We start from the raw sequence: 24,913 nt of genomic DNA on the forward strand, positions 1-24,913 counted from the left end.
ATGAGAACAATAAAAAACATTCCAATCTTTCATTACTTCAATTTACTACAATCCTTTGCTCGGTCGTCACTATTTAGCCATGCCAGAAAGTACAACACGTTCTCACCAAAAATGCTAATGTGTTAATCATTACAGTAACCTTAAGCTCAGAGTAGATGAAGAACAAGCTCATGACGTTCTCAACAGTTCTGATGATATTGTCACTTTTGTCCATTCCAGCATTGCCATTTAGTGACCATGTTCCTGACTTCCACCCACTCTCCCCCATGTCCCTCATTCCCACCCACTCTCCCCCATGTCCCTGACTTCCACCCACTCTCCCCAATGTCCCTTACTCCCACCCACTCTCCCCCATGTCCCTCATTCCCACCCACTCTCCCCCATGTCCCTGACTTCCACCCACTCTCCCCCATGTCCCTGACTCCCACCCACTCTCCCCCATGTCCCTGACTTCCACCCACTCTCCCCCCATGTCCCTGACTCCCACCCACTCTCCCCCATGTCCCTCACTCCCACCCACTCTCCCCCATGTTCCTGACTTCCACCCACTCTCCCCCATGTCCCTGACTCCCACCCACTCTCCCCCATGTCCCTGACTCCCACCCACTCTCCCCCATGTCCCTGACTCTCACCCACCCTCCCCCATGTCCCTGACTCCCTCCCACTCTCCCCCATTTCCCTGACTCTCACCCACTCTCCCCCATGTCCCTGACTCTCACCCACTCTCCTCCATGTCCCTGACTCTCACCCACTCTCCCCCATGTTCCCTCCCTGCAGACCCTGAAGGGGCTGGAGCAGCAGCAGCTCACTCGCAGGCGCCAGCTGAGCGAGGAGCAGAGGACCTTCGCCTTCATCATGAACAAGAGGCTCAGCCAGAGGGGTCCCAGGCCTCAGACAGCCCCCTTCTCCTCTACCACCACCACCACCTCCACCTCCACCTTAGCCTCCTCCATCCCCCCTCCATCCGTTAGTGGGTCCAGGTCTGCCCCAGCTGCCCTCTCCAGCCACACAGGGGGCCATAGAGGCGGCGGTGCCAAGAGTGCAAACAGCAGAGGAACCGGAGTCAAGTTTGAGCAGTCGTCCAGCCCTACCCTCTCACCATGGGCACTGGAACATAAGGAGAACAGGGATACACAAGACAGGAAGGTGAGCACTGTGTGTAGGCATGTTTTCTGACCTCGCCATGAACTGCATATTGCCCTGCAGGACAGTTGTAGCTAATGGTTGCTGAAATTACGTTTCTTTTTGCAAAAGGTGTTGTTTTATAAAGCCTTTCTCGGTAGGATGGGAATGATCTGTTTGTTTTAATTACTTTTCTCCTCTCTTGCATTAGGTTTTGAAGGAGTATGGGCCCTCAGCTGGTCAAAGATGTTGTTGTGAATGTGGACACACCAGGGAGCTGTTGACCAGGAGACTGAGCTGTCCTGCGATATTACAGAGACATCACTCTTGATCCTGCTATGTGCACAGGGTATTATGGAAGTGCAATACAGCAGAACCTTCACAAGGTGGCATCAGTCCTCCTCATTAGCCTCATCTACCTATGGATTATGCATCTACCTTGTTTCTTGGAGTTTATTTTACATTTTTTACATTTATGGCATTTAGCAGATGCCTTTATCCAAAGTGACTTACAACAAATACATTTGTTTAAGTAAGTGAATCATCTATCCAACAGTCATCATAAGATAAAGTAATCAATGCTCAGACCAGGGGCCATAGGCAGTCACAATGGTATTTTTTTTTTTTTTTTATTAACAGGAGAGAAACTTGTATGGCGGGTAGTGGGGGTGAAGAGGTCTATGTTTATGTCATACCAATGAATAGCCTGTATTTTGGGGCACACGGCCTATGTGTTTCCTTTATGTACAAATATGTCTGTTGTTATATTTCTTACTTGGTAAATTGAGCATATTTCATTAAATGCAACACTGTGTCTTTTCACTATCATCAAGATGTTGGACAATATGTGCTGTAGAACAGATGAGTCTACATCAGACTGCTGCTCAAAGGAAACTTTGGAAGTTGTCGTTTTTGTCTGTGATTTATTTAAGTTCTTCGTTAAATAAACTCAAAACTACAACATATGTGTTATTGTAATCCAATGTCATAACGCTTGCTCTTCCATCAGTTACACAATCTAACTTTTACTCAAATTCAACAGACAGCTACAATGTTTCCGTAGTCAGAGTCACTACCAATCTTCCGCCGTAGATTGAAGACCCATCTCTTCAGGCTACATCTTAACAGTCCCTCCTAAAGACCTCTTCACCCCCACTACCCCCTGTACTAATCCTAACCCTAACCCTAAATACCTCGTCACCCCCACTACCCCCCTGTACAAGTTTCTCTCCTGTTAATAACAACAACAACAAAAATCCTTCTACCATTGTGACTGCCTATGGCCCCTGGTCTGAGCATTGATTACTTTATCTTATGATGACTGATGGATAGATGATTCACTTACTTAAACAAATGTATTTGTTGTAAGTCGCTTTGGATAAAGGCTTCTGCTAAATGCCATAAATGTAAATGTAAATGTAGGTAAACGGTTCTGGTGGAGGTTACATTCGCAGCCACAAGTGTTACAGTGTGTCCACACTGTACTTATCCTAACGTAATGACATCATCATAGGTGACGCATCGTCTGAAGAGAAAAAAAAATATCTCAGCGAGCCAGATTGCGCATTGACAGTTTGGAGAGCGAAGTAGTGTAGCCGATACATCCCACCAACTGTTGAATGTGACAAAATATGTCTTAGTAAACAGTTTACTTGTGTGAAAAGTTGATACTGTACTTGTATTGTGGACAATCAAACCTGGAGGGACAGAAAACAAGCAGGTCGCGTTCCAGGAGGAAAACGGATCTAAAGATTGAGCCCTCCTGCGCCAAATTATGGGAGCTGTTTTAGGGGCCTTTTCTGTCGCAAGCTGGGTATGTTATTTATATCAAATATAGGACGAATGCATACAATAAATAGAGTGGTTTAGGCGTCAAATCTCAGCTTCTTTTGAATTAGTATGGTTGTCGAGATGATGTCACGAACAGTTAAGCAACAAGTCCGTACTAGTATAAGGCTCTGGGCGCGTTCCTTTTAACTCTAAAATGTAGCATAAAAATGACAAAGTGAAAGTAAGAGTTGGATGACAGTGGTGTAGCCCTTGTTATGTCTGATTTATTTCAAATGTATTATAGGCCTTGCAAATCTCAGATCTTCATATTGTTTACATATCATTATCTTCACATCAGGGTACATTTGAGATCTATCACGTTTTTTTTTTAATCTGTATTGATTTTCCATTATGGTTAGCAAAATGTATTCACACATATTGAGCTAGTACTGTAAATCTGAAAGGGCTAATCTATCACACCATTGGTCATCTGCTCTACTCGTGATTAATTGGATTAACAGTGCTTTGTTGCCATAATTCGAAAACAAAGGCCATGTTTAAACCTGTTCAAAAATAGGCCCAGACATCATGTCTTATGAAGACCAGTACAACCAAGATAGAACATATAATTATATATATTCACCTCACAGAGTTAGTATTACTTTAAATAATGTAGGGGGAAAATAAAAGTCTTATGACGACTTATGCAACAATGTACTGTAAAAGGACAAAGGTCGGCATTGGTGTTGCTTTGCGCAGGTCAGAGATAAATTATACAGAGTTACTTTGTGTCAGACCCAGATAGTGAATGTGGATCAAGGCCTTAGAGCATCAGAAACATGGGCATCTCAGTGCATTCAGTAGATACACCACCATATACATGTCAAAATTAATAGGGGCTTCAGTTTGCTAAGGGCAATTAGCTACTCAAATACATGGGTCTAAATACCATAGCCTTTCCAGGTCCATCTTACTGTTCAGATATTTGACAGTTAACCTGTTGACCCACTGAGAGCCACTGGTCTGAAGTCATGGTTGGTTAACCCCGGGGTGGCCTCATCCGTCGTGTGATAAAGGGATGGGTATCTGTCATACATTATAACATCCCTGCGCTAAGCCGACCTTGCCTGTCTGCCTGGGGTATTAAGTTGTTTACAGTCTCCCAGGCTACAGCACTCTCAAGTCAGGTGTCTTAAAGGTACAAGACATGCATCAGTTCAGACCTGTGCAATCAATCAATGTTCTGTCACAAATCTGCTAAATGTATAGTCATACATTTTGTCTCTGTCTTTGATGAACAAGTTCAGTGTATCTAAACCTCAAGCAGATTATTTGTTTTTCTCCACAAAGTACTTTAGTAGTCTATCTATTTCTAAACTTTCTCTGGGATATTTCATGAACCTTTAAAGGTTCAAATATTTATCGGCCCTATTTCGTTCAGAACTACCGCACATTGTAGAAGTAGCTTTCCAAGTGCCAAGCCTACTTGAATCAGTTCACTTGACTGTCTGGCTGGACTGACATCATGTCCTTAATAGCCCTTCTGTACAATGTTGCCAGAATGTTGGGTGATGGCTTACTTCCCCCTATCTGTCCTTAGGTGCCGTGTCTGTGTAGCAGTGCGACATGCTTGATGTGCAGATGCTGTCCCAACAGCAGGAACTCCACAGTGACGCGAGTCATCTACGCCTTCATCCTGTTGCTAGGGACCATCATAGCCTGCATCATGCTGTCGCCGGGGGTTGACGCACAGCTAAAAAAGGTACAGACCAATCAAAGACTTTCTTCTAGGTGACAGTAGTTGAGTGAAGGCTGTGGGTTTTATGATGAGTCACTTTGTAACATGACTCATGTGTGCAGTGAGTGTATGGTGTGTGTGTGTAGGAGCTAACGGTAGACTACTCTAATTTTAATTGCTTCAATACTTGAATGACACGAATAAGAATAGCGATAGGTCTACACATGTATTAATAGTGATTAATTTATGCCGAGAATACACTTTACGACTTTCAAAATTATTAGTCGATGAATATGCCACACTATTCGATTTAGCAGAGCTTTTGGCTAATCTTGACGTTTCATGGAACGTACACACTGTGCGATGGAAGCTGTCACATTGCAACATTTCAATTCTCATTGACGTTATGCGATTTCAACTAGGCCTTTAGGCAAACAACCTACACTATAGCAGCTTGAGGGCCCATGCACAATTTAGGCAAGAGAAAAACTTATTAATTAGATAGTGATTGCAATCTACTACTTTACTGGTTCCCAAATTGTAACTAGGCTACAACTGCGTAATGCTTTTGATATCCACTCTCTGCATAGCCACCCTTGGTAGCTCACACTTTGGGCAGATTCCATGTGCGCTATTCTATGTTTGCCTATATGTAATTGAGGCATAATATAGAGACTTATTGGGGAAGTTTGCAATTGGGGAAGTTTGCAATTTAGGCATACACACAATTGAACCACCAGCGAACCATCAGTTTAATTTCGGTAATATTGGACACAACACATTGTGATATTTCATGCCATTTTGAAGTAAACCTATTCCTATATTTTGTGTGAGGGGCGCTAGTTGGCTACCATACCATTTTGTCAGACCAGTTTGTCCATGTGCCAACTATTTCCATTGGCCTACAGAGTAATGTTTGGAGATTGCGTCCTCCCACTGGTCACACTGCACAAGTACAAACAATTCTGACATGCCAGACTTTTCGTCAAGCGTCACAGAGGCGTCTGGAGAAAGTCGGGGGAGTAAAATCCGGCATCTTAACCCTGTCACACTGTGCGAGTAAGGACGTTCTAAGGATTTCATGCCAATTCTGGAAATTGGTTGGCGACGACAAATATCTTTCTAAAATCGCACAGTGTATTCCCGGCTGTAGATATAGCAAAAAATACAATTGTAATTGTGAAGCAAGATATATATATATATATGTGTGTGTGTGTGTGTGTGTGTGCGTGTGCGTGTGCGTGTGCGTGTGCGTGTGTGTATGTGTTTGCCACTACTCAGAATTAGTTAATACTTAAGTACGGTAATACTGCTTATATAGCGAATACGGTCATCCTGAATGGTTTGTGCCTGTAGATTCCTGGGTTCTGTGAAGACGGAGCAGGTTCCTCTTTCCCGGGCATCCAAGCCAATGTCAACTGTGAGATCTTTGTTGGTTACAAAGCTGTGTACCGGGTGTGCTTCGGCATGAGCATGTGCTTCCTGGCTTTCGCTTTGATCATGCTCAACATCAAGAACAGCCGAGACCCCCGCGCTGCTATCCACAACGGGTAACCACTGCATGCCTGCCCCCCCCCCTATTATCTGTACTATGAGGTTACCCTAGAGATTCTCAGCTTTAATTCAATGTTTCCTTTTTTCAGATTGGTTTCAGCATTTAGAAATTACAACTCTTTTTTAATACATAGTCCCCCTATTTCAGGGAACCAGTAGTATTGGAAAAGTGTTTCTGGTTAGTCAGGTGTGTTCCGTCACATAATTTGTGAGGGCATAAGAGAGCTTGTTGGTGTGTCAACATAAAGAACTAGGGCGCTTTTCAAGACCCAAAAAGTGGAAAGTTCTAGAGTGGCCAAGTCAATCTCCAGATTTAAATCCAATTGAACATGCATTTCATTTGCTGAATAGGTAACCTCAAAACAAACACCAACCGAAGGTGGCTGCAGTACAGGCCTGGCAGAGCATCACCAGAGAATATACCCAGTGTCTGGTGGGGTCAATCGGTCACAGACTTCAGGCAGTTATTTCATGCAAAGGATTGTCGACCAAATACTAAACATGAGTGCTTTATTTGGACATTGAATGATTTTTTTCCAATACTTTTGGAACCCTGGAATATGGGGAGTATGTTATAATGTTTGAACCTAAATGGTGAAACCAATCTGAAAGAAAAAAACATTGAATCTCTACTTTGACCCAATGGTAATTGTTGGATTTCAAATTCAAACTGTTGGAGTATAGTACAAAATGTTTCCTTTGCAATACTTATGGAAGGCACTGTAGTTCTTCTCAGTGAAATAAGTGATACATTTGATTTTCTGGAACAGAGGCCCAGTTTTGTAGGAAGTCACACTGTGTGCTTGGAAATACAAGGGATTTGTATTCGGGTTGACATGCATGATTTTGAACAGTCAGTAAAGTATCAGAATGTAAGGCTGTTTATTTCTTGACTTCTGGCTCTTAGTCATATGATTATCACAATGTGAGAACTGAAAAACGATTGAAATCCCATAATAACACAACAGGTCATTGAGCTAACATGCCACAAGTCACATGGCTTCTCTGAAAATAGCAAAACTAAGGTTTTAGTGGTGATAAAGCTAAGATTCATAGAAGATAAAAGTTAGCCTTTCACCAAATAAAGAGTCCAAAACCCTGAGAGAAGTTCCAATTGTAATCCCAAAATGCATCATTTGAATACACAAAGAATGATATACTGTCATGAAAACACCACCCTGCCCCAAGCGGTAAGACCTTTGAAGGAAAGATAAAATATAGTGAACAGAACACAGTCTCTTTGTCTGAGAGTGCGAAGCCAGCTGCCAGTGTCCACCAGTGAAGCTGTACTCCCCAATGTTATCTTATGGGAGAGTGTTCTGCAGGGCCTTGAGAAAACCTATATGTGAAACTAGGCTTATGGCCGCTCAATACATGTTACACAGCTCACAGCTGGTAATAGCATTCCAACTGGAGCTTGGGACTACCATGCCCTTCTCTTCAGTGGGGACCTGAGAGAACAATAGACAGAAAAGATATAGTAACAGATAGAAGGAGGGAAATCAAAAAATGTTCTAACACAACAATCAACACTGGTGGAGATGTCCAGAGCTCCCGCCTCTCAAGTAACCTAAATCTATGCCGCCGGGATGGTTTTCTGCTGGGATCCACACATAAAAGGCTCTATACACCTCCTACTTTTACCCAGACTTCTCCTTTTGGCTTTAAGTTCTTACAAGAGGCGCTCCAGCTCCATACCATTCCCCTCCAGTTCTGCTTCCCCCAGGACAACTCTATACACTCATGCAGTGGTCCTCATCAACTGCACCTCATCAGAGGGCAAGTCTTCACTATACATACGTTTAAGCATTAATGGTAAACCAGAAGGGCCAGCAAAGCCTCCCAAGGGTTAGGGTTAGGGTTAGGGTTAGGGTTAGGGTACCGCTAGCACAGCCCAAGCAACATATTTCAACAGTCCCTTCACCTGCCTGGTTGTCCAATTCCAAGCAGTAACTACAGCTGTAGACACTATCTAATATTCCATGGTGAATGACAACCACTGCCACTGATGTAAGGATGGCAACTGCTTTAAACCCATCTCCTGCCGTGACTCCCCCCTTGTTCAAAACAGAACAGTGCCGCTCAGGTAAGCCTGCTCTCTGTACCACCCCCCGGTTTGCCCTGTGTTTGCTATCTTGTCCAACCACTCCCTGTGTTCAGCTACGGCGGGTACTTGTGGATAAATAGATCTTGTGCCAGTGTCTGGTACACAGCGTTCATCCCAGGCTCATGGCCGCTCAATACATGTTACACAGTTCACACAGAGTTTCTATGCAATCAGTCAATTCCTAGAAGATAAATTGGGCCTTGTACCCAAAAGTGAGTTCAAAACCTTGAGTGAAGTTTCAATTGTTTAATCCCAAAATGTATCAACTGAAAACACAAAGAATGAGAGTCGGAGCTCTCCTAATATACTTCCATGAAAACACCACCCCGCCCCAAGAGATTAGCTGTACTCCCCAATGTTATCTTGTGGGAGAGCGTTCCGCAAAGCCTTGAGAAAACATGAGGTGCACATCACACTAGAAACTAGACTTATGGCCTTTCAATACATGTTACACAGTTCACACACAGTCTCTATGCAATCTATCAGTGGAAATAATATACAGTATGTACATTTAATCCCTGATGAATAACGTCCTTTAACTTTCCCCCAGGTTTTGGTTCTTTAAGATTGCTGCCATGGTCGCAGTGACTGTCGGTGCCTTTTACATTCCTGAAGGGCCTTTTACTCACAGTAAGATTTATGCAATTAATTGATCATTAAAACATATATGTAATAGTTTGTTATAGTTGTTTAGTTTGTCATAGTTGTTTAGGATTTCTTAATTAGATATATTTGTATTTGTTGTTAATTCTATGCATGACTGGTGATGTATTATTATTATTCATTCATATTCATATTCATATTATTATTATTAATAATAATAATAATAATAATAATAATAATTTATATTTATATACAGAATGATATGTAGTATGGTGACACCCTCTCCTTGTGGTTGCAGCATGGTTTGTGGTGGGGACCTGCGGGGCTTTCTGTTTCATCCTGATTCAGCTTGTTCTGCTGGTGGATTTTGCCCACTCCTGGAATGAAGCCTGGGTGGACAAGATGGAGACTGGGCATGCCAGGGGCTGGTATGCAGGTGGGTCAGGCCCTCTAATGGAAGACCAATATGTTTACAAATAATGTTTAATTTACTTGTGCATTTTTTCTTCCAATATATTAATTGACAAGACATCCAGAGGCTGATTGGAGACGGCAGATTCCGCTCTACATTGACATACATGAGACAATGTTTCATTGGTGCCATTGTTTGTTTTGTAATGCTAATTCTGTCTTCTATTTCTAGCCTTACTTGCTATAACTGGACTCAACTACGTCATGTCCTTCATCGCCATTGTCCTGTTCTACGTCTTCTACACCCAGCCAGAGGGATGTTTGGTCAACAAATTCTTCATTAGCTTCAACATGCTACTCTGCATCGTGGCCTCTGTTGTGTCTGTACTGCCCAAAGTACAGGTGAGCCCCAACAATGTTGATATTCATAGTCTAAACTCATTCATGAACCCCTTGAGCGAAATCCTTAATGAGACAGTCATGTCATTCTCATCCATCAACATTTTGTTGTATTTTTAGGAATCACAACCACGATCTGGTCTACTACAGTCCTCCATCATGACCCTGTATACCATGTATCTGACCTGGTCAGCCATGTCCAACGAACCTGGTGAGAGGATATGAAACATCAGAACAATCACAAGAGCAAAGCTGCTGTTCATTTCATACGTCTGCCTCAATTTCTATTGCATGATACATGTTCTCTCTGACTCATTGTGTTTCAAATGTTGAACTGGAACTAAACTCAAAAGTTAATGCCAGCATTTCTAAACTTTGAATTTCCCACTCCCCCCAGACCGGAAATGTAACCCCAGCTTGCTGAGCATCTTCCAGCAGATTGCTGTTCCCACGGTGGCCCCTCTGGAGATGGAGAACCAGACGGCTGTGCTGATCGTCGGTACAGAGGAGCCCATCCTATCATCCCCCTACATACAGTGGTGGGATGCCCAGAGCATCGTGGGCTTGGCCATCTTCGTCCTCTGTATTCTCTACTCCAGGTATGATGGGTCAGTCAGTGGAGATGGGATGGGAATTCCTTTGTAAGATTGAACCTGTGTACAAGATAGACAAGACTAGAAAAGGTAGAGAGGACTCAAAACAGCACCATCTAATAAACACGTGTGGCAACAGAACAATGCATCAATGGTATTTAAACATGGTAGGAGCAACATTTGTTCTGTCAGTCACTGTATTTGCTTAATCTGTGATTTCAACATTTCCTGGCAGCATCCGTTCCTCAAACACCAGCCAGGTGAACAAGCTGACCATGGCATCCAACGACACGGCCATACTGGAGGAGAGTATCCCTGGCACCCCTGATGAGGTGGAGGAGGGGAGCGGGCCCAAACGGCTAGAGGACAATGAGAGGGACCTGGTCCAGTACAGCTACTCCTTCTTTCATTTCATGCTGTTCCTGGCTTCACTCTATATCATGATGACTCTCACCAACTGGTACAGGTCAGTATGTCCCCACTCATACACACAATGACCAGCATAATGAAAGTGCAATCTATGTTGTACTCCTGTTGCTAATATTATGTAGGTCAAAATACTGTACTGTGTATGTGTATACTGTATCAGGGTTCATGCGCATTTTCCATTTAAAAGACTTTTACAGACCTACATTTTCAGACTGCTCAGTTGATTTGTGGGTTTATGTGCGTTTATCTGTCAGAAATGCGCAACATTGGCCTTATCTGTCCACAAGACCGTTTTCCAGACCTCTAGGCTTTTTAGCAAACTGTAACCTGACCATGCTTTTTGAGGATAACTAGTGGTTTGCACCTTTCAGTGAAGCCTCTGTAGTTTGGCTGGTGACACATTCTGTGCATGGTCACATTCTCTGACACATTCACGCCTACCTCCTAGAGAGTGTTCCTGATATGTGGGAAAGTTGTTTTGAGGGTTTTCTTAATTATGGTGAGGATTCTTTGCTCATCCACTGTCTTCCTTGGCCTTCTAGGCCATTTGCGACTGCTGAGCTCATCAGTGGGGGTTTTGTCTTCTTTCTTTCTTTCTTTCTTTCTTTCTTTCTTTCTTTTTAATAATGTTCCAAACTGTTGATTTTGGCAAGCCGAAGGTTTTGGCTATGTTTCTGATGTTTTTTCAAATTCTTTAGCCTAATAATGGCTTCCTTGACTTTCATTGATACCTCTTTGGTCCTAATGTTGACAGACACCAATATCAGACTCCAAAGGCAAATGCAAAGCCTAGAATCAATACTAGACAATAACAGCTCTCTTGTGCCTGTACAAATGATGTGACGGAACACACCTGACTTCATGCCAATTGTCCTATTACTTTTGGTGGCATGAAATAGGGGGACTATGTATAAAAGGTGTTGCCATTTCAAAATGGTGAAACCAATATGTACACAAATATTCTATATAAAAGCTGAGAAAAAAATATTTTAACCTCATGGTAATTGTTTGATTTCAAACTGTTGGAGTATAGAGTAGTAGTATACGTCACTGTCCCATTACTTATGCATGGCACTGTATGTGACAAATTAAAGTTTTTCTGCATTCTATACTCAAAAACATAAGAAAAGGTCTTAAGAAAATAACCACATGATGCATCAAACCCCCTGTGAACTTTTGATTAAAAAAATGTTTTACTCCGATGACATCATAGTCACGATTTGATTAGGGCCTTTTCTTCTTATCTTTTTTTACTATAGAACGATGAAAATCACAATTTTCACATGTAGATGTAGACACTGTTATGTTGCTGGAGATAATGAATGAGGTTAAAAAGTGGTGAAGTACCCCTTTAATGAAGGTGTACAGGTTCCACTTTAAGACTTCCACTTTAAGACTAATACAAATCTTTTCTCTCACAGCCCTGACGCAGACTACAATGATATGACCAGCAAGTGGCCGGCGGTTTGGGTGAAGATCACGTCCAGTTGGGTGTGTCTCACCCTCTATGTCTGGACCCTGGTGGCGCCCATGATACTCACCAACCGGGATTTTAGCTGAAAAATGTTCTGCAAATATAGCACCCTTCCAGTTTCCTTATTTTTATTCCTGACTTTTTTTTACCTTTCTCATAAACTTTGACCATATTGCCTACATTTCACATGATTCCTGTCAAAATGGACTGCATTAGGATTGTTGTAGATGTAGATAATCTCTTTAAATTAGCCTAAACTTTTTGATGGGTGAGAGGACATGTAAGCATATGGACCTGCTATTAAATCGTTAGGCTTGTGTTGATAGTCAAGTTGCCCTAGAGCGTCAAAGACAATGATAGTTGCCCTTAGTGTCAAAGGAACATCTTTCATTTAAAAAAAAAATGTGAATAGTACACTCTCATCTATCGGCCTATTTCACTTTGGCATACCCTCTAAACCAAATATTTTTTTTTTTTGCTCATAACTGAATGCGTTGTATGCCTGCATAATGGGCCCAACAGCTTAAATCTGTATTGCTGATCCTACAGTATAAGGGGACCATTTAAGTTAGATGATATTGCATATCTAATGTTATATACTACATATAAAGCACTAATGTTAACTTTGTTGACTTGCGTCACAATCACTGCTTTATTCTGAGCTCTCATATATATATATATATATATATATATATATATTTAAATGTTTACTATTACTGTATGCTTTGTAGTTTACATTGCATAGTACAGCCTTTGGTCCAGTGATGTTCTGTAAATTGTTTTGTTTGCACTTATGAATTTCAGTATTACAAATGCTTATTTAATTGTAGCCAACACTGTTCAGTTGTAATTCAGTTGGCATTGATTTCATATGATTTGTTATTGTAGTAAGCTGCTACAGGTGTAGTCTGCTGCAATGCCTTTCAATGCCTTACATATCTGTAAATGTGTGTACATGAATCATTGAATTGAGCACAATGCAGAAAAAAACATTTGTTTTAACAATTTGTTTTAAAAGACATTCAAATTGTATGTATGCATCCACAATCAACTTGTATGTATGTTTATGCCAAATATTTGTGTAATCTTTATAATGTTTTACATATTTGTGTCTAAAATTCATTACTGTAATTGACTTTATCAATCGACTGAAGCCATTCTTACTCAAGGAACTGAAGCACATTTTACATGTTAAAACAGTGAGCTATGATGTCGTTCTATAACCACCACCAAAATGATAGCATAAAAGTGGAAAATAAGTCTATAAGTGATTAATTAATTTGTTTGTAAGACCCAACAAAAAGTTTTGATGGATACAATGTCATAATCTATTTGAAATAATGTTTTATACAGTGTCCTCAAATTCAGTTATAATGCAAAATAAAGCAATATGTTGATGCAACATGGAGCATGATGATTACTAGAAATATCCATTGTAAAACTGCTGAAAATGTCTGTTCTACAGTAGGACCTATTCATTCTGAGACCAAAACACCCTGAAAAGCCATAGATAATCAGTTGTGATGAGGGTCTACTTGTGGAAAGTGCTTCAGCTCCCACAAATGTTCAGAAAGCCTGATTTGTAAGAGAAATAAAGAGAGAGCTTTATAATTATTTAGTGCAACTGTGTATATTTCCTGTTGATCTCACCATCTGCCTGTCACATACATCAGCGACCGGTGAGGAGATGCATTTTAAAGTGCATCATAGTGAACGGTATGGTCTCCATTGGAACCCATGTTAATTGATGCAACCTAAACGATTGTTAAGGTAAGGTTAGATATATAGAGAGAAAGTGTAGGGTGGTTTTATTGGGTTTTTTTGGGGTGGTAGCCAAGAGAGTGAATTGTTGTGTAATCATTCTAAGAACGTGTTCTGCAGGTCTCCTGTTGATTTTACTCATGTTCTGAATGTTCCATGGCAGTAGCAGTAACAATGGGGCTCTCAAAATGTTTCCATACATCAACATTCCACCATGTTAAAAAATATATAAATGTAAGCAGTTTGAAAAATATAAATGTAAGCAACTTAAGTTAGACATATCTGCATGGTTTGAAGTTGGATTGGTGTGAACAGCTTAAAAGTTGGAGTAGTGTAGCAGTGTTGAGAAATTCAGAAAAAAGAATAATAAGAAGTATGAAGAAGAACATTAGTTGGACTTGCTTAAGCAAGCCTACTAATAAGGAAATAATAGAAAACTGATATCACAATCCAAGACATTATTCATGTTCTTTATTTAAATTTTTATTAGGGTGTCCAACCACTCTGCCCAGACTGAGAGAAAACACGCTTGGGTGATGAAATCAGTTACTAATGTTATAAAATACATTTTACCAATGTAAACATGATCCTTCATGTTGTGAATCTTATATCTTATATTAACATGGTAATATATTTAGTATTTTTCCTGTTATTTTCAATGAAAATGTAAAACGTTATTGTAAAATGTAAAATGTTACATTATCATAATTATCTTGAATTGTAATTAGTATTCAATTAAACAGACGGTTTTCTATTTAAAACAGAGGATTTTCAGAGGATTTAACTATGATGAAAGGCACGCTTAGTCTGGTCGAAAAGCAGGTTTAAGTTTAGACTATGTCGCTTGCAAATGTTTGGGAGAAATCGGGATTATCTAATACGATGAGCCCCAGGTGTAGACTAATTGATAAGTCTAGTGCCCTGATCACAGGGGGAATTTTGATTGCAACTTGGATCATTTCTTTCAGACCTGTATCTGGTTTAACAAGAGACCCGTTTATGGTCATACCATTCCGAATTTTGGTTGTAATTGAGCTAATATTCGTCTTCTTTTAAAATGTGAAACATTTTCTGCAAACATGGCAGCTGTATGATCTCTCTGCTGAGTGTCTTCATATGATCTATTACCACTTGTCTTCACATGCACAGTGATATGTGTGAAGGAAATTTACAAATGTATCCTTAGATGACCTTAATATCTGTGAGAAAAGAAGAAAAACAACTCCTAATATGAAAATGACAAACAGGCAAGTTCCTATCTAAACTCGCCACACACAGATGTGAATCCACAAGGCTAGTTTTCAAGGCTGTACTCCCTTTTCGTCTGCACCAAATGTATTAATGCTTTATATGCACTTTCCTTATCTAGTTTTGTATTAATATCTGTGTTTGTGCTGCTCTTGGTCAGTCAGTCAACCTACAGTGCTACTCTGATCCATACTGCAGTGTGACCTATGCTGTATCTGTGTTCGCTGTTTGACGAACAATAAATAACACAAAGACAGTTGTCTGTTTCTCTCCAAGAATTTATTAAACTCGGTTTGATTTCCACCACAATACTAAACCTTGTAGCTTCAAACATGGCAGCTATACCACCTTTCTCCCTTGTCTAAGTCTTAATGTGTTTTACCATATTACTTCTTGTTGCGAAAAAGAGATCAAACATGACTTCTGGTGAGTATGACTTTATTTCAACTGTCCACAAGAAGGAACAACATAACAAACCAGCAGAATATCTTGAAGCAGGTTTTTAGTCAGTGGTATAGTGCAGCCTGTTTGTGTACTCAGACTCATACATGAAACAAATGTCTCCACCTTCTGTACTGGAGAAACATATCACCTCAGAGTTTATATCACCTTTCAAGAAGTCAGACAACAGGACTAACATCCTTTCTGTCTTTATTTATCCAAGTTAGAGCTTTTCATGCCACTTTTGAGGACTTCTAACCATGTCATCCGATTATTTATGTACCTTGAAGGCCAAGGCTTACCACGTTTTTTTTTTTTTAAGACTGTGGATGTCTGAACAATTACAAAGGTGTAAAAGTCAGTGCAGTTTGCTAAAACAAATACAGTGATTTGAATACAGTATATCAAATTATTCATCTTCAGTGGTTACAGTGAGAACATAAATTGTCAGTCAGACTATGGGCACTCGCTCACGTCTTTCCTGTGTGAATAGTTGCCACATGCTCTCTCAGGTAGCCAATCTTAGTGAAGCATTCGCCACAGTCATTGCATCTGTGCGGCTTCTCCCCCTTGTGTTTAGCCTTAATATGTACTGTCCTATTACTACTTTGTGTGAAATGTTGTCCACAGATATGGCAACTAAAAGGTCTATCCCCTGTGTGAATCCTCATATGAGATGTTACATGGCTCTTTACTTTGAAGCATTTTTTACAGACATGGCAACTATAGGGTCTCTCCCCTGTATGTACCCTTGTATGTTCCATCATATTACTTTTCAGTTTGAAATGTTTTCCACAAACATGGCAGATAAAGGGTGAGGGTCTCTCCTCTAGGTGTGTCATCATATGCTTTGTCAGATTAACCTTTTTCATGAAATGTTTTGAACAAACATGGCAGCTAAACGGCCTTGCCCCCTTGTGTCTTGCCTTAATGTGTGCTACCATATTACTACTTTGTGTGAAATGTTTTTCACAAACATGGCAGCTGTTTGGCTTCTCTTCTTTGTGAGTCCTAATATGATATGCCAGACTACTCTTATGATTGAAACGTTGTTCACAGATGTTGCACCTGTACGGTTTTTCCCCTGTGTGAGTCCTAATATGATATGTCAGATGACTCTTAAAATTGAAACGTTGTTCACAGATGTTGCATCTATAGGGTCTCTCCCCTGTGTGAATCCTGATATGTTCTATGAGATGACCCTTTTTTTTATAACATTTTTCACAGACGTTGCACCTATAGGGTCTCTCCTCATTATGTGTCTTCATATGCAGTTTCAGTGTACCCTTCTCTTTGAAAGGTTTTTGACAAAACGTACAGTGAAACAGGGTCTTTGCGTGTAGTTTCAAGTGCACTGTTAGTCTACCTTTAGTTTTAAAACTTCTGTTACAAATATGACAGCGATAAACATTTTCACTCTGAGCTGCAGAACACTCTGGATTTACTGTAACCAGGGTTCTGTTCCTGTCTAACATGGAAGCTGACAATAGTGGACCTCCAGCTAGATCAACTGTAGAGAGGAGGTGTGAATCACGGGTTGGTTCTGATACTGCATGGCCCTTTTCTTCAGCTTCTGTTTTGATCGCACTGAACTCCACATGTTGGATTTGGTCAATATGTAGTAAGGGCTGAAGTGAGTCCATACTTTCTACATAGGAGGGAGTTTTGGTATCTGGCTCCTGTTCCTCTGTTATCTGTGTGGAGTCCTGATGCTCCTGCCCCAGATCTGGGCTCCACTCCTGCTCACTGTACTTCTGCTCACTGTGCTTCTGCTCATGGGGAACCTCGTCTTTACAGACAGAGATGGTGATCTGTCTAAGGTCTGCAGGGAAAGACATACCCTATTAGACATTTTAAAACGACCCTTTCATTGTTCAGAAAAACAATGCCACATATTTGTGCATAATAAAAGATGAAGATGGCTGCATATAGCTCTAAAACGTAGTGTGACAAACCTGCTCGATGTAACTTTATCTCGGGTTTGAGAACCAAATCCAGCAGTTTCTGAAGACGTTCGTTCTCCTCTTTCGAACGGTAGATTTCGTCCTGATACTCGACTATCACTTCTTCAACTGCTCCAAATATCTCCACAGCAGCCAAGGTTAATCGTTCGGTAAGAAACGCATTCAACAGCTGTAGTTTGGACATGTTTGTGAGTTGGTTAGTAATAATAAAATAAGCATGAGTTGTCGTCGTTCTCTGTCTGCAGTGTGTATCGTTAACAGATGTTGCAGTGTCGCCACCTGCTGTACTGGAGAAACATTACCTTTCACGGAGAAGACAAACATGACTACTAAACTTTACTTTCTGTCTTTATTCACCCAGGTAGGTCGGAAAATAGTACACTATTTGGAGAAATAGGTTCAGTAAGTCAAATTTTACATTGAAGTCAACTGCAGTATATAATTGGTGTTTTTAGCGGTTTGTTTGATTTTAGTTTAACTAAATTAACAATTTAATACAAGAGGACACAAGAGTTTCTGTTACACAACTGCAGTGAAATCTCTCATTGGTAACATACAGTAGGACATTAGTAGTAAAATACTGCACTGCTGTTGAATCCCAAACACAGTTTATTTTCAGGCCATTCTTCTTACCTACTCAAGATGACCTACATACAGTAAGAGATTGATATGTTCAATGTAGCTCATTCAGTCATGTGAATAAATGCTTAGTTAACCTTCCTTACATTTCAGACAATGAAAGTCAACAATCAGATTGTTTTTAAATGTGCCTTTTGAGGCTTGCTTTTGTACATTTTCAGAAAATTATGAAAGGGTCCTAATAAGGGTACCTCAGAGATATATTGACCTAGACTGTTAGAAAGGTAGGCGGTAGGCAGAATACATCACCATCCAAACTACAGAGGCTTCACTGCAAGGTGCAAACCACTTGTTCAAACCAAAGGACGGTCAGGTTACAGTTTGCTACAAAGTACCTAAAAAGCCTGAAGAGGTCTGGAAAACGCTACTGTGGACAGATAAGATGAATAGTATCATGTAACAGAGTGATTGCAAGTGGAACGTTTGGAGTGGAACGTTTTTTAAGTTTTTTTTTTTTTTTTAATTTACAGCATATCACCTCATCCATGAAACATGGTGGAGGAGGTGTTATGGTTTGGGAATGTATACTGTAGCTGCCACCAGAACTAGCTAACTTGTCCTAATTGATGATATAACTGCTGACGGCAGCAGAAATTTAGAATGTATTTTGAAGTGTACAGACACATCTTGTGTCGAGGACAAGCGAATGCCTTCAAATTCATTGGATGGCGCTTCATCATACAGAAAGACCATAACCCAAAACATACTAGGGAGTTTTTCAGGGCCAAAATGTTCTTGACTGGCCAAGCCAACCTTCTGAGTTAAATCCAATTGAACATGCATTTTAATTTTCTGATGATAAGATTTTAGGCAAAAAGACCTCAAAACAAACAACAATTGAAGACGGCTGCAGTACAGGCCTGACAGAGCATCACCAGAGAATATATCCAGTGTCTGGTGGGGTCAATGGGTTGCAGACTTCAGGCAGGTATTGCAAAGCATTGTTGACCAAATACTTAACGAGTATTAATTTGGACATTATATAAATCTATCCCATTACTTTTGGTGCCTTGAAATAGGGGGACTATCTATAAAAAGTGTCATTTTTAAATGGTGAAACCAATATGTACACAAATATCATCAAATAAAAGCTGAATATGTATACATTAACCTCCATGTAATTTTGGAATTAATATCTTTGTTTTTATAGGGTCTCTTATTTGCATAGGAATCAATTACACACTGTGTGGATCAGGTTGTCATTACAAACTAAGCAAATGGAGAGGGACAAAACTGCTCAGGAATGTGACTCTGAGGCCTGGGGAGACTTACAAAAAAAAGAGGAAAAAGCAGTCGATGGGACAACATCTCAGTCACTCTACAAAATTGGTCTATAACCAAGTGGCCAAAAATAATCCCTTAATGGAAAATAATCTCTCATATCAATAATTGTGTTTGCAACAATGAATTCAAGTGATACAGCAAAGAAAGTGGCTGGAAAGGTGTTTATTTAGTTTTACTACAAAACATTCAGTTTGGTGCAAATCCAGCACATGCAATGCAGTTTCCGCACCATCTCTCGTGTGAAGAATAGTGGTAGCTGCATCAAGTTTGAATACTTATGTACATGAGGTATTTCTGTATTTCAATTTTAATAATAATAATTTAAATTTTTTGAAATTTCAAAAAACGTTTTTTCGCTTTGTCATTCTGGGGTATTGTGTGTGGATTGATGGCAAATTCTTTTAATTTAATCCATTTTAAATTGAGTCTATAACACAACACAATGTGGAAAAAGTGAAGGGGTTTGAATTACTCTCACCAAAAGGGTCTCTCTGCTGTGCATGCCCTGATATGCACTTGCAGAGTACCATTCTCTTAGAAACATTTTTTGACAAAAATTACAGTGATACACATTACATTACCAGCATTTCACCATGGGGCAGAGGTGAAATGCAAGTAACGTTAGAGCCTTCCCTGCCACCCCCAAATGACACCCCTGAAACCTATACCTGACATGGTTTAAGCAGGAATGCAACTAATTCACAACTATCATGATTACGCAGCTATTGGTCTTGCTACTCGGTCATGGCTTTTCACTGTCCTGGCGCCCCGCTGGTGGAATGAGCTTCCCACAACGGTCAGGACTGCAGAGTCATTTCCGATCTTCCGCCGTAGATTGAAAACCTATCTCTTCAAGCTACATCTTAACAGTCCCTCCTAATGACCGCTTCACCCTCACTACCCCCCCTATACTAACCCTAACCCCGAGACTTCTTCTCCCCTGTTACCCCCCTGTACAAGTTCTCTCCTGCTAATAAAATATATATTTAAAAAAAACAAAAAACTAGCCTACTGGCATTACGACTGCCAATGGCCCCTGGTGTGAGCATTGATTATTTTGTCTTATGATGACTGTCGGATAGATGATTCACTTACTTAAAAAAATGTATTTGTTGTACGTCGCTTTGGATAAAGGCGTCTGCTAAATGCCATAAATGTAAAATGTAAATGTCTTAATTCTGTGTGTGCAGTCTTTGATGGGTTTAGACTCCAAAATTATGCAACGTTAACTGACACAGCAATAGCCCCATCCTTTTCAGAATGCATTGCCTGGATTACAGGAAGTTTCCCCAGTTCTCTTATGTTGTAAGAGGCCCATGGATGCCTGCAATAAAAAAAACTATCGCAAAATGTAGAAGATAAACTTAGAACCTAAAGGAACCCATACCTATTCTTACTGTCACCATTTGTTAATGAACATTAAATAAGTGAACATCATTTTCATAAATGTCTTTCACAAGATAAATTGAGCAAACTCAAACTAATTAGCGTACAAAAGAATGTAAATAAGGCAACATAAGTCAGCAACCATGTCCTGATCCACATCCACTGACTACGTTGCTTTCAGTTCTGATAATGTGAACACCCTCTCCTCCAGTTCCCTCTGAGCGCAGTGGACCACTCGACACCTGAGCTCTGATCCATCGTCTTCCCTGTTTGGAGTCAGTTTGAGGAAGCTCCGCATAGAGTAGAGGCCGTTGATGCTGAGGCTCGGGGGAGAGTTAAAGACATCGGTAAGGACCTGTCCATTCTTCGACCAAGTGACAGAAACTTCTTCAGGACAGAAGTCTTTGACGCAGAGGTTGAACGTGCATTCTTCGCCCAGTAGAGGATGTTGCGGGTCACACTTGATGAACATCACGTTTGGAGGGGTACCTGACGGAGAAGACAGATGAAGGTAAATGCATTATAGATGTTCAATGCTGATTCTACTAAGGACAAACTGATTTGTTTAAAAAGTGTTTTCAGAGTACACCCTAAACTTACCGTGAGTATTTATATGGTAGAGCACGTCTTTGTATCCTGGCAGAGGGAAGCTGGAGTGATACACACGGCAGGTGTAGATCGCCCGTTCGTCCTCTTTGGCCATAGTCAGCTCTACCTTACTTGACACGCTGTATAGACAATCATGGTCAGAGAATGGTCCATAATTAGAGACCATCATCACCTGCTCCCCATCGTTTCTTGACCACTCTAGATGGACATCTTCTGGGTAGAACTTCTCAACCCAACAGCATAAAACCAGCAACCTCTCCACCTTGGGGATCTGAGGGGTACTTGAGATCTGAAGGAAGGATGGGTTCACTGGAGAAATTAGAAAAGAAAAAAATAATAGTAATTAAGGGACTGTGTGTAATTGAAGGACTGTGTTGGTTGTGCTATATGAACAAGATATTACCGACCAAAGAATTTGTCTCAACAGAATAGGGTCGACTTTCTCGAGAGCTTCATTGGACTAACATAATCTTTTTTAGTCCATAATAGGCAATGGGCGTAAAGAAGATGTTAGCGCTTTGATGCTTATGAGAAATGACCCCAAGCTCAGTATGACTCCACCTGTTTTACTACCTTTTACTTTCACAGTGGTCTCTCTGGTGACTTTGTTGCCTCTGTACAGCACAACACACTGGTATTTAGCCTGTTCCTCATTAACGGTCAGGCAGACAGACAGGGTGGACACATGATGCATCTTTTCAGAGTGTATGGTAGCTTGGTCACTCAGGTCTTCATTGAACAAGATTGGATCAGTCTCCAATTGGCTGTTTGAGGCCCAGGTGATATCTTCTGTCGTCCTAAACCATTTGACTTTGAGCTCTCTCTGTCTTATTCCTTTGATGATGCATTTGAGGTCTGTTGGTTTCATGGCGTAAATGATGTTGGGTTTCATGATGTCAGAGACACTGGGTGGATCTGAGTAAAAAGTATATATTGAAATATTATACAATGCCTAATAAGTGTATGGTGTAAAGTGTGATAAATACATTTTCCCTTCATTAGCGACTTTTCTGGTAGCAAAGTTACCAGTTACCATCCTTACCAAAAGTGGCGGTGTTGCCATTTTTTTGCGTTGCACGTCACAGCGTAGTAACATCATTACAGTAAAGCAATCATATTAATGTGCACATATTGTTGTCATATGATATTGAGACGTACCTTTGTGAAAATACCTGTAGAGGACCAATACACCACCAATGACAGAAACGACCAGAATGACACTAATAACACTCGTCATAGCCATCAGTTTGGCAGCATTATACTCTGGAGAGAGAGGCATTATAGCTGGGGAGAGAGGATATTATATAGAAACACAGTGATCAGCTGGAGCCTGGAGACAATACCCATATGATCATGAAATATAGAAGGAGAGCAGCAGGGGAGGCTGGTGGAGGCAGAAATCAAAAACCCATCTCTTCAGGCTACATCTTAACAGTCCCTCCTAAAGACCGCTTCACCCTCACTACCCCTCCTATACTAACCCTAACCCCAACCCTAGAGACCTCTTCACCCCCGCTACCCCCCCTGTACAAGTCCTCTCCTGCTAATAAAATAAATTTAAAAATTTAAAATTTAAAAAATAAACATAGCCTACTGGCATTAGGACTGCCTATGGCCCCTGGTGTGAGCATTGATTACTTTGTCTTATGATGACTCACTTACTTAAACAAATGTATTGTTGTAAGTCGCTTTGGATAAAGGCGTCTGCTAAATGCCATAAATGTAAATGTAAAAAAATCGGAGGACAGGCTTATTGTAATGCATGGAATGGAATGAGACCTGTCCTTCAAGTTCTACCTCCACCAGCCTCCCTTGTTAACAGTGTGATCTCACCTTGAACAGTCAGAGTTACTTTTTTCCTGTAAGGCCCAGGATAAGACCTGTGTCTGACCTGACAGATGTATACGGCTTCTCCGCTCCCTACAGCTGTAGCTTGTACAGTGATGCCACTGCTGACACTGTAGGTGCCGTCTGTGTTAAGCACAGCCACCCCAGTGCAGACATGCAGGGTGTGTGAGATATGCGCCTCTTGGGAGCCATTTTGGATCAGCCAGTTCACCTCCAGCTTCTCTGGGTAGAACCCTGTGATGTCACACAGTAGGGTCTTTTCATCTCCCTCCTTCACTGTCACTGTTTCTGGAAGGGACACTGAGGGGCGGGCTGTAAGGAGAAGATGGACAAAGAGTGTGAATTGATTTCCCTCACCATATTTGCAGGTGGGAAGTGTGTCAGTACTCAACATACTGTACAAGATGAACCAATTGTGGTAATAGGTCAAACAGTGAACAATTTTACACACAACATTATTGTATAAAATAAATATTGTTTCTGGTCAGATTATATGATTTAGTTCAAAATAAAGAGCAAATAGAACATGTTAGCACCTGACACATCCAGCTCAATTGTTTCTGTGTAGATGTTGGGAGTTATGATAACTCTACAGTCGTAGACTCCCTTGTCACCAACAGTCACATTGTGCAGATGGAGAGAGGCATTGTCCTGTAGCAGCCCCATTTTGTCCACTCCAGAGCCCACACGATAAACCTGTGGGGTCTCATCCTCAAACATATACACCTTGTGTTTCTTTGAGTCTTTGTCAACCATCATCCACTCAACATTGATGTCACTCAGGTGTATGTTGTCAGACTTGGACATTTTATTGAACATGCAGTTTAGAGTCACATCCATGCCAACTAAGACCTCTGTTGTTGATTCTGCTGGGGAACCTGCCAGGTCAAAAACACAAACCTATTAATATCTGTGATGTAATTAATCAATTTCATGTGCCCTACTGCTATTAGATTTTTTAGGTTTTTTTTCTGATCTTCCTCATAATCAAAACTAATGCAATATGTTGTTCCTTTTGGGCATGCTTATCATATACAGTGTTATATAACCTGAGGATATTCTGGCATACATTTAACACTAAAGGTTAGATGTGGTACAAAGAAAGCTTTACTTGTTTCATAACTACGACAAATACTGAATTTGACCTTTGCTCTACACAGAGAGAGCTCTTCAGAAACCGTTCTGAAATACCCAAAGCGATATATTGTATCTTTATATTGCTAGTTTGCACCTTACCTTTGAAATACAACCAGATGAGCATGACTTTCATGATTTGAACATCCCAGCTACTTTTCATTTGGATCAACATTATTTTTTTCCACAGCAGGTGCATTGACAATGAGAGCAAATGAGACTCTGAAAGTAAACTTTGGCATGACCATCCCAGTCATCTGCTCTCCAATGGAATCACAAGAAAGCTCATAAAACCTTCTCACCACCTCAAAGGGTGTACAATTTCAATCATGTGATCAAGATAACTGTGCCTGCAAGGGAAATTTTCAAAACCCTTTCATGGTTAAATCTCCTGAAAAT

At 40.7% G+C, this 24,913-nt stretch overlaps 3 protein-coding genes across 3 annotated transcripts; 1 reads left to right on the forward strand and 2 right to left on the reverse strand.

Annotated features, from left to right (window-relative positions):
• The first annotated feature begins 2,677 nt into the window (after positions 1-2,677).
• Positions 2,678-13,814, forward strand: serinc3 (serine incorporator 3). The gene is made up of 10 exons (XM_083668336.1): positions 2,678-2,935; positions 4,493-4,654; positions 5,987-6,180; positions 8,842-8,921; positions 9,193-9,330; positions 9,538-9,707; positions 9,825-9,915; positions 10,102-10,303; positions 10,533-10,763; positions 12,148-13,814. The coding sequence occupies exons 1-10, from the start codon at positions 2,897-2,899 to the stop codon at positions 12,284-12,286; spliced, it is 1,446 nt and encodes a 481-aa protein (XP_083524462.1). The 5' UTR covers positions 2,678-2,896; the 3' UTR covers positions 12,287-13,814.
• A 1,834-nt stretch (positions 13,815-15,648) lies between these two features.
• On the reverse strand, positions 15,649-17,799 carry LOC310804129 (uncharacterized protein). Its single transcript, XM_083669233.1, has 2 exons — positions 17,606-17,799; positions 15,649-17,472 (listed from the first exon to the last, which is right to left on the reverse strand). Exons 1-2 carry the CDS (start codon positions 17,796-17,798, stop codon positions 16,121-16,123), a joined length of 1,545 nt encoding a protein of 514 aa, XP_083525359.1. The 5' UTR covers position 17,799; the 3' UTR covers positions 15,649-16,120.
• Positions 17,800-21,089: 3,290 nt separating this feature from the next.
• Positions 21,090-24,650, reverse strand: LOC310803071 (immunoglobulin gamma-1 heavy chain-like; the record flags this gene model as incomplete). Its single annotated transcript, XM_083667707.1, has 7 exons — positions 21,090-21,412; positions 21,524-21,841; positions 22,106-22,447; positions 22,691-22,816; positions 23,366-23,692; positions 23,917-24,258; positions 24,617-24,650. The coding sequence occupies 7 exons, from the start codon at positions 24,648-24,650 to the stop codon at positions 21,090-21,092; spliced, it is 1,812 nt and encodes a 603-aa protein (XP_083523833.1).
• Between the last annotated feature and the right edge of the window lie 263 nt (positions 24,651-24,913).

Source organism: Argentina silus, assembly GCF_951799395.1.
Source record: "Argentina silus genome assembly, chromosome: 4".
NCBI lineage: Eukaryota > Metazoa > Chordata > Actinopteri > Argentiniformes > Argentinidae > Argentina > Argentina silus.

Bases quoted from the DNA above. Each gene is read 5' to 3' on its own strand.
- serinc3 (XM_083668336.1), top strand. From the start codon at position 2,897: ATGGGAGCTGTTTTAGGGGCCTTTTCTGTCGCAAGCTGG. The intron at 10,304-10,532 runs GTATGATGGGTC...ATTTCCTGGCAG, and splicing joins CTCTGTATTCTCTACTCCAG to CATCCGTTCCTCAAACACCA. The intron at 10,764-12,147 runs GTCAGTATGTCC...TTTCTCTCACAG, and splicing joins ACTCTCACCAACTGGTACAG to CCCTGACGCAGACTACAATG.
- LOC310804129 (XM_083669233.1), bottom strand. From the start codon at position 17,798: ATGTCCAAACTACAGCTGTTGAATGCGTTTCTTACCGAACGATTAACC. The intron at 17,473-17,605 runs GTTTGTCACACT...CTTTCCCTGCAG, and splicing joins GATAAAGTTACATCGAGCAG to ACCTTAGACAGATCACCATC.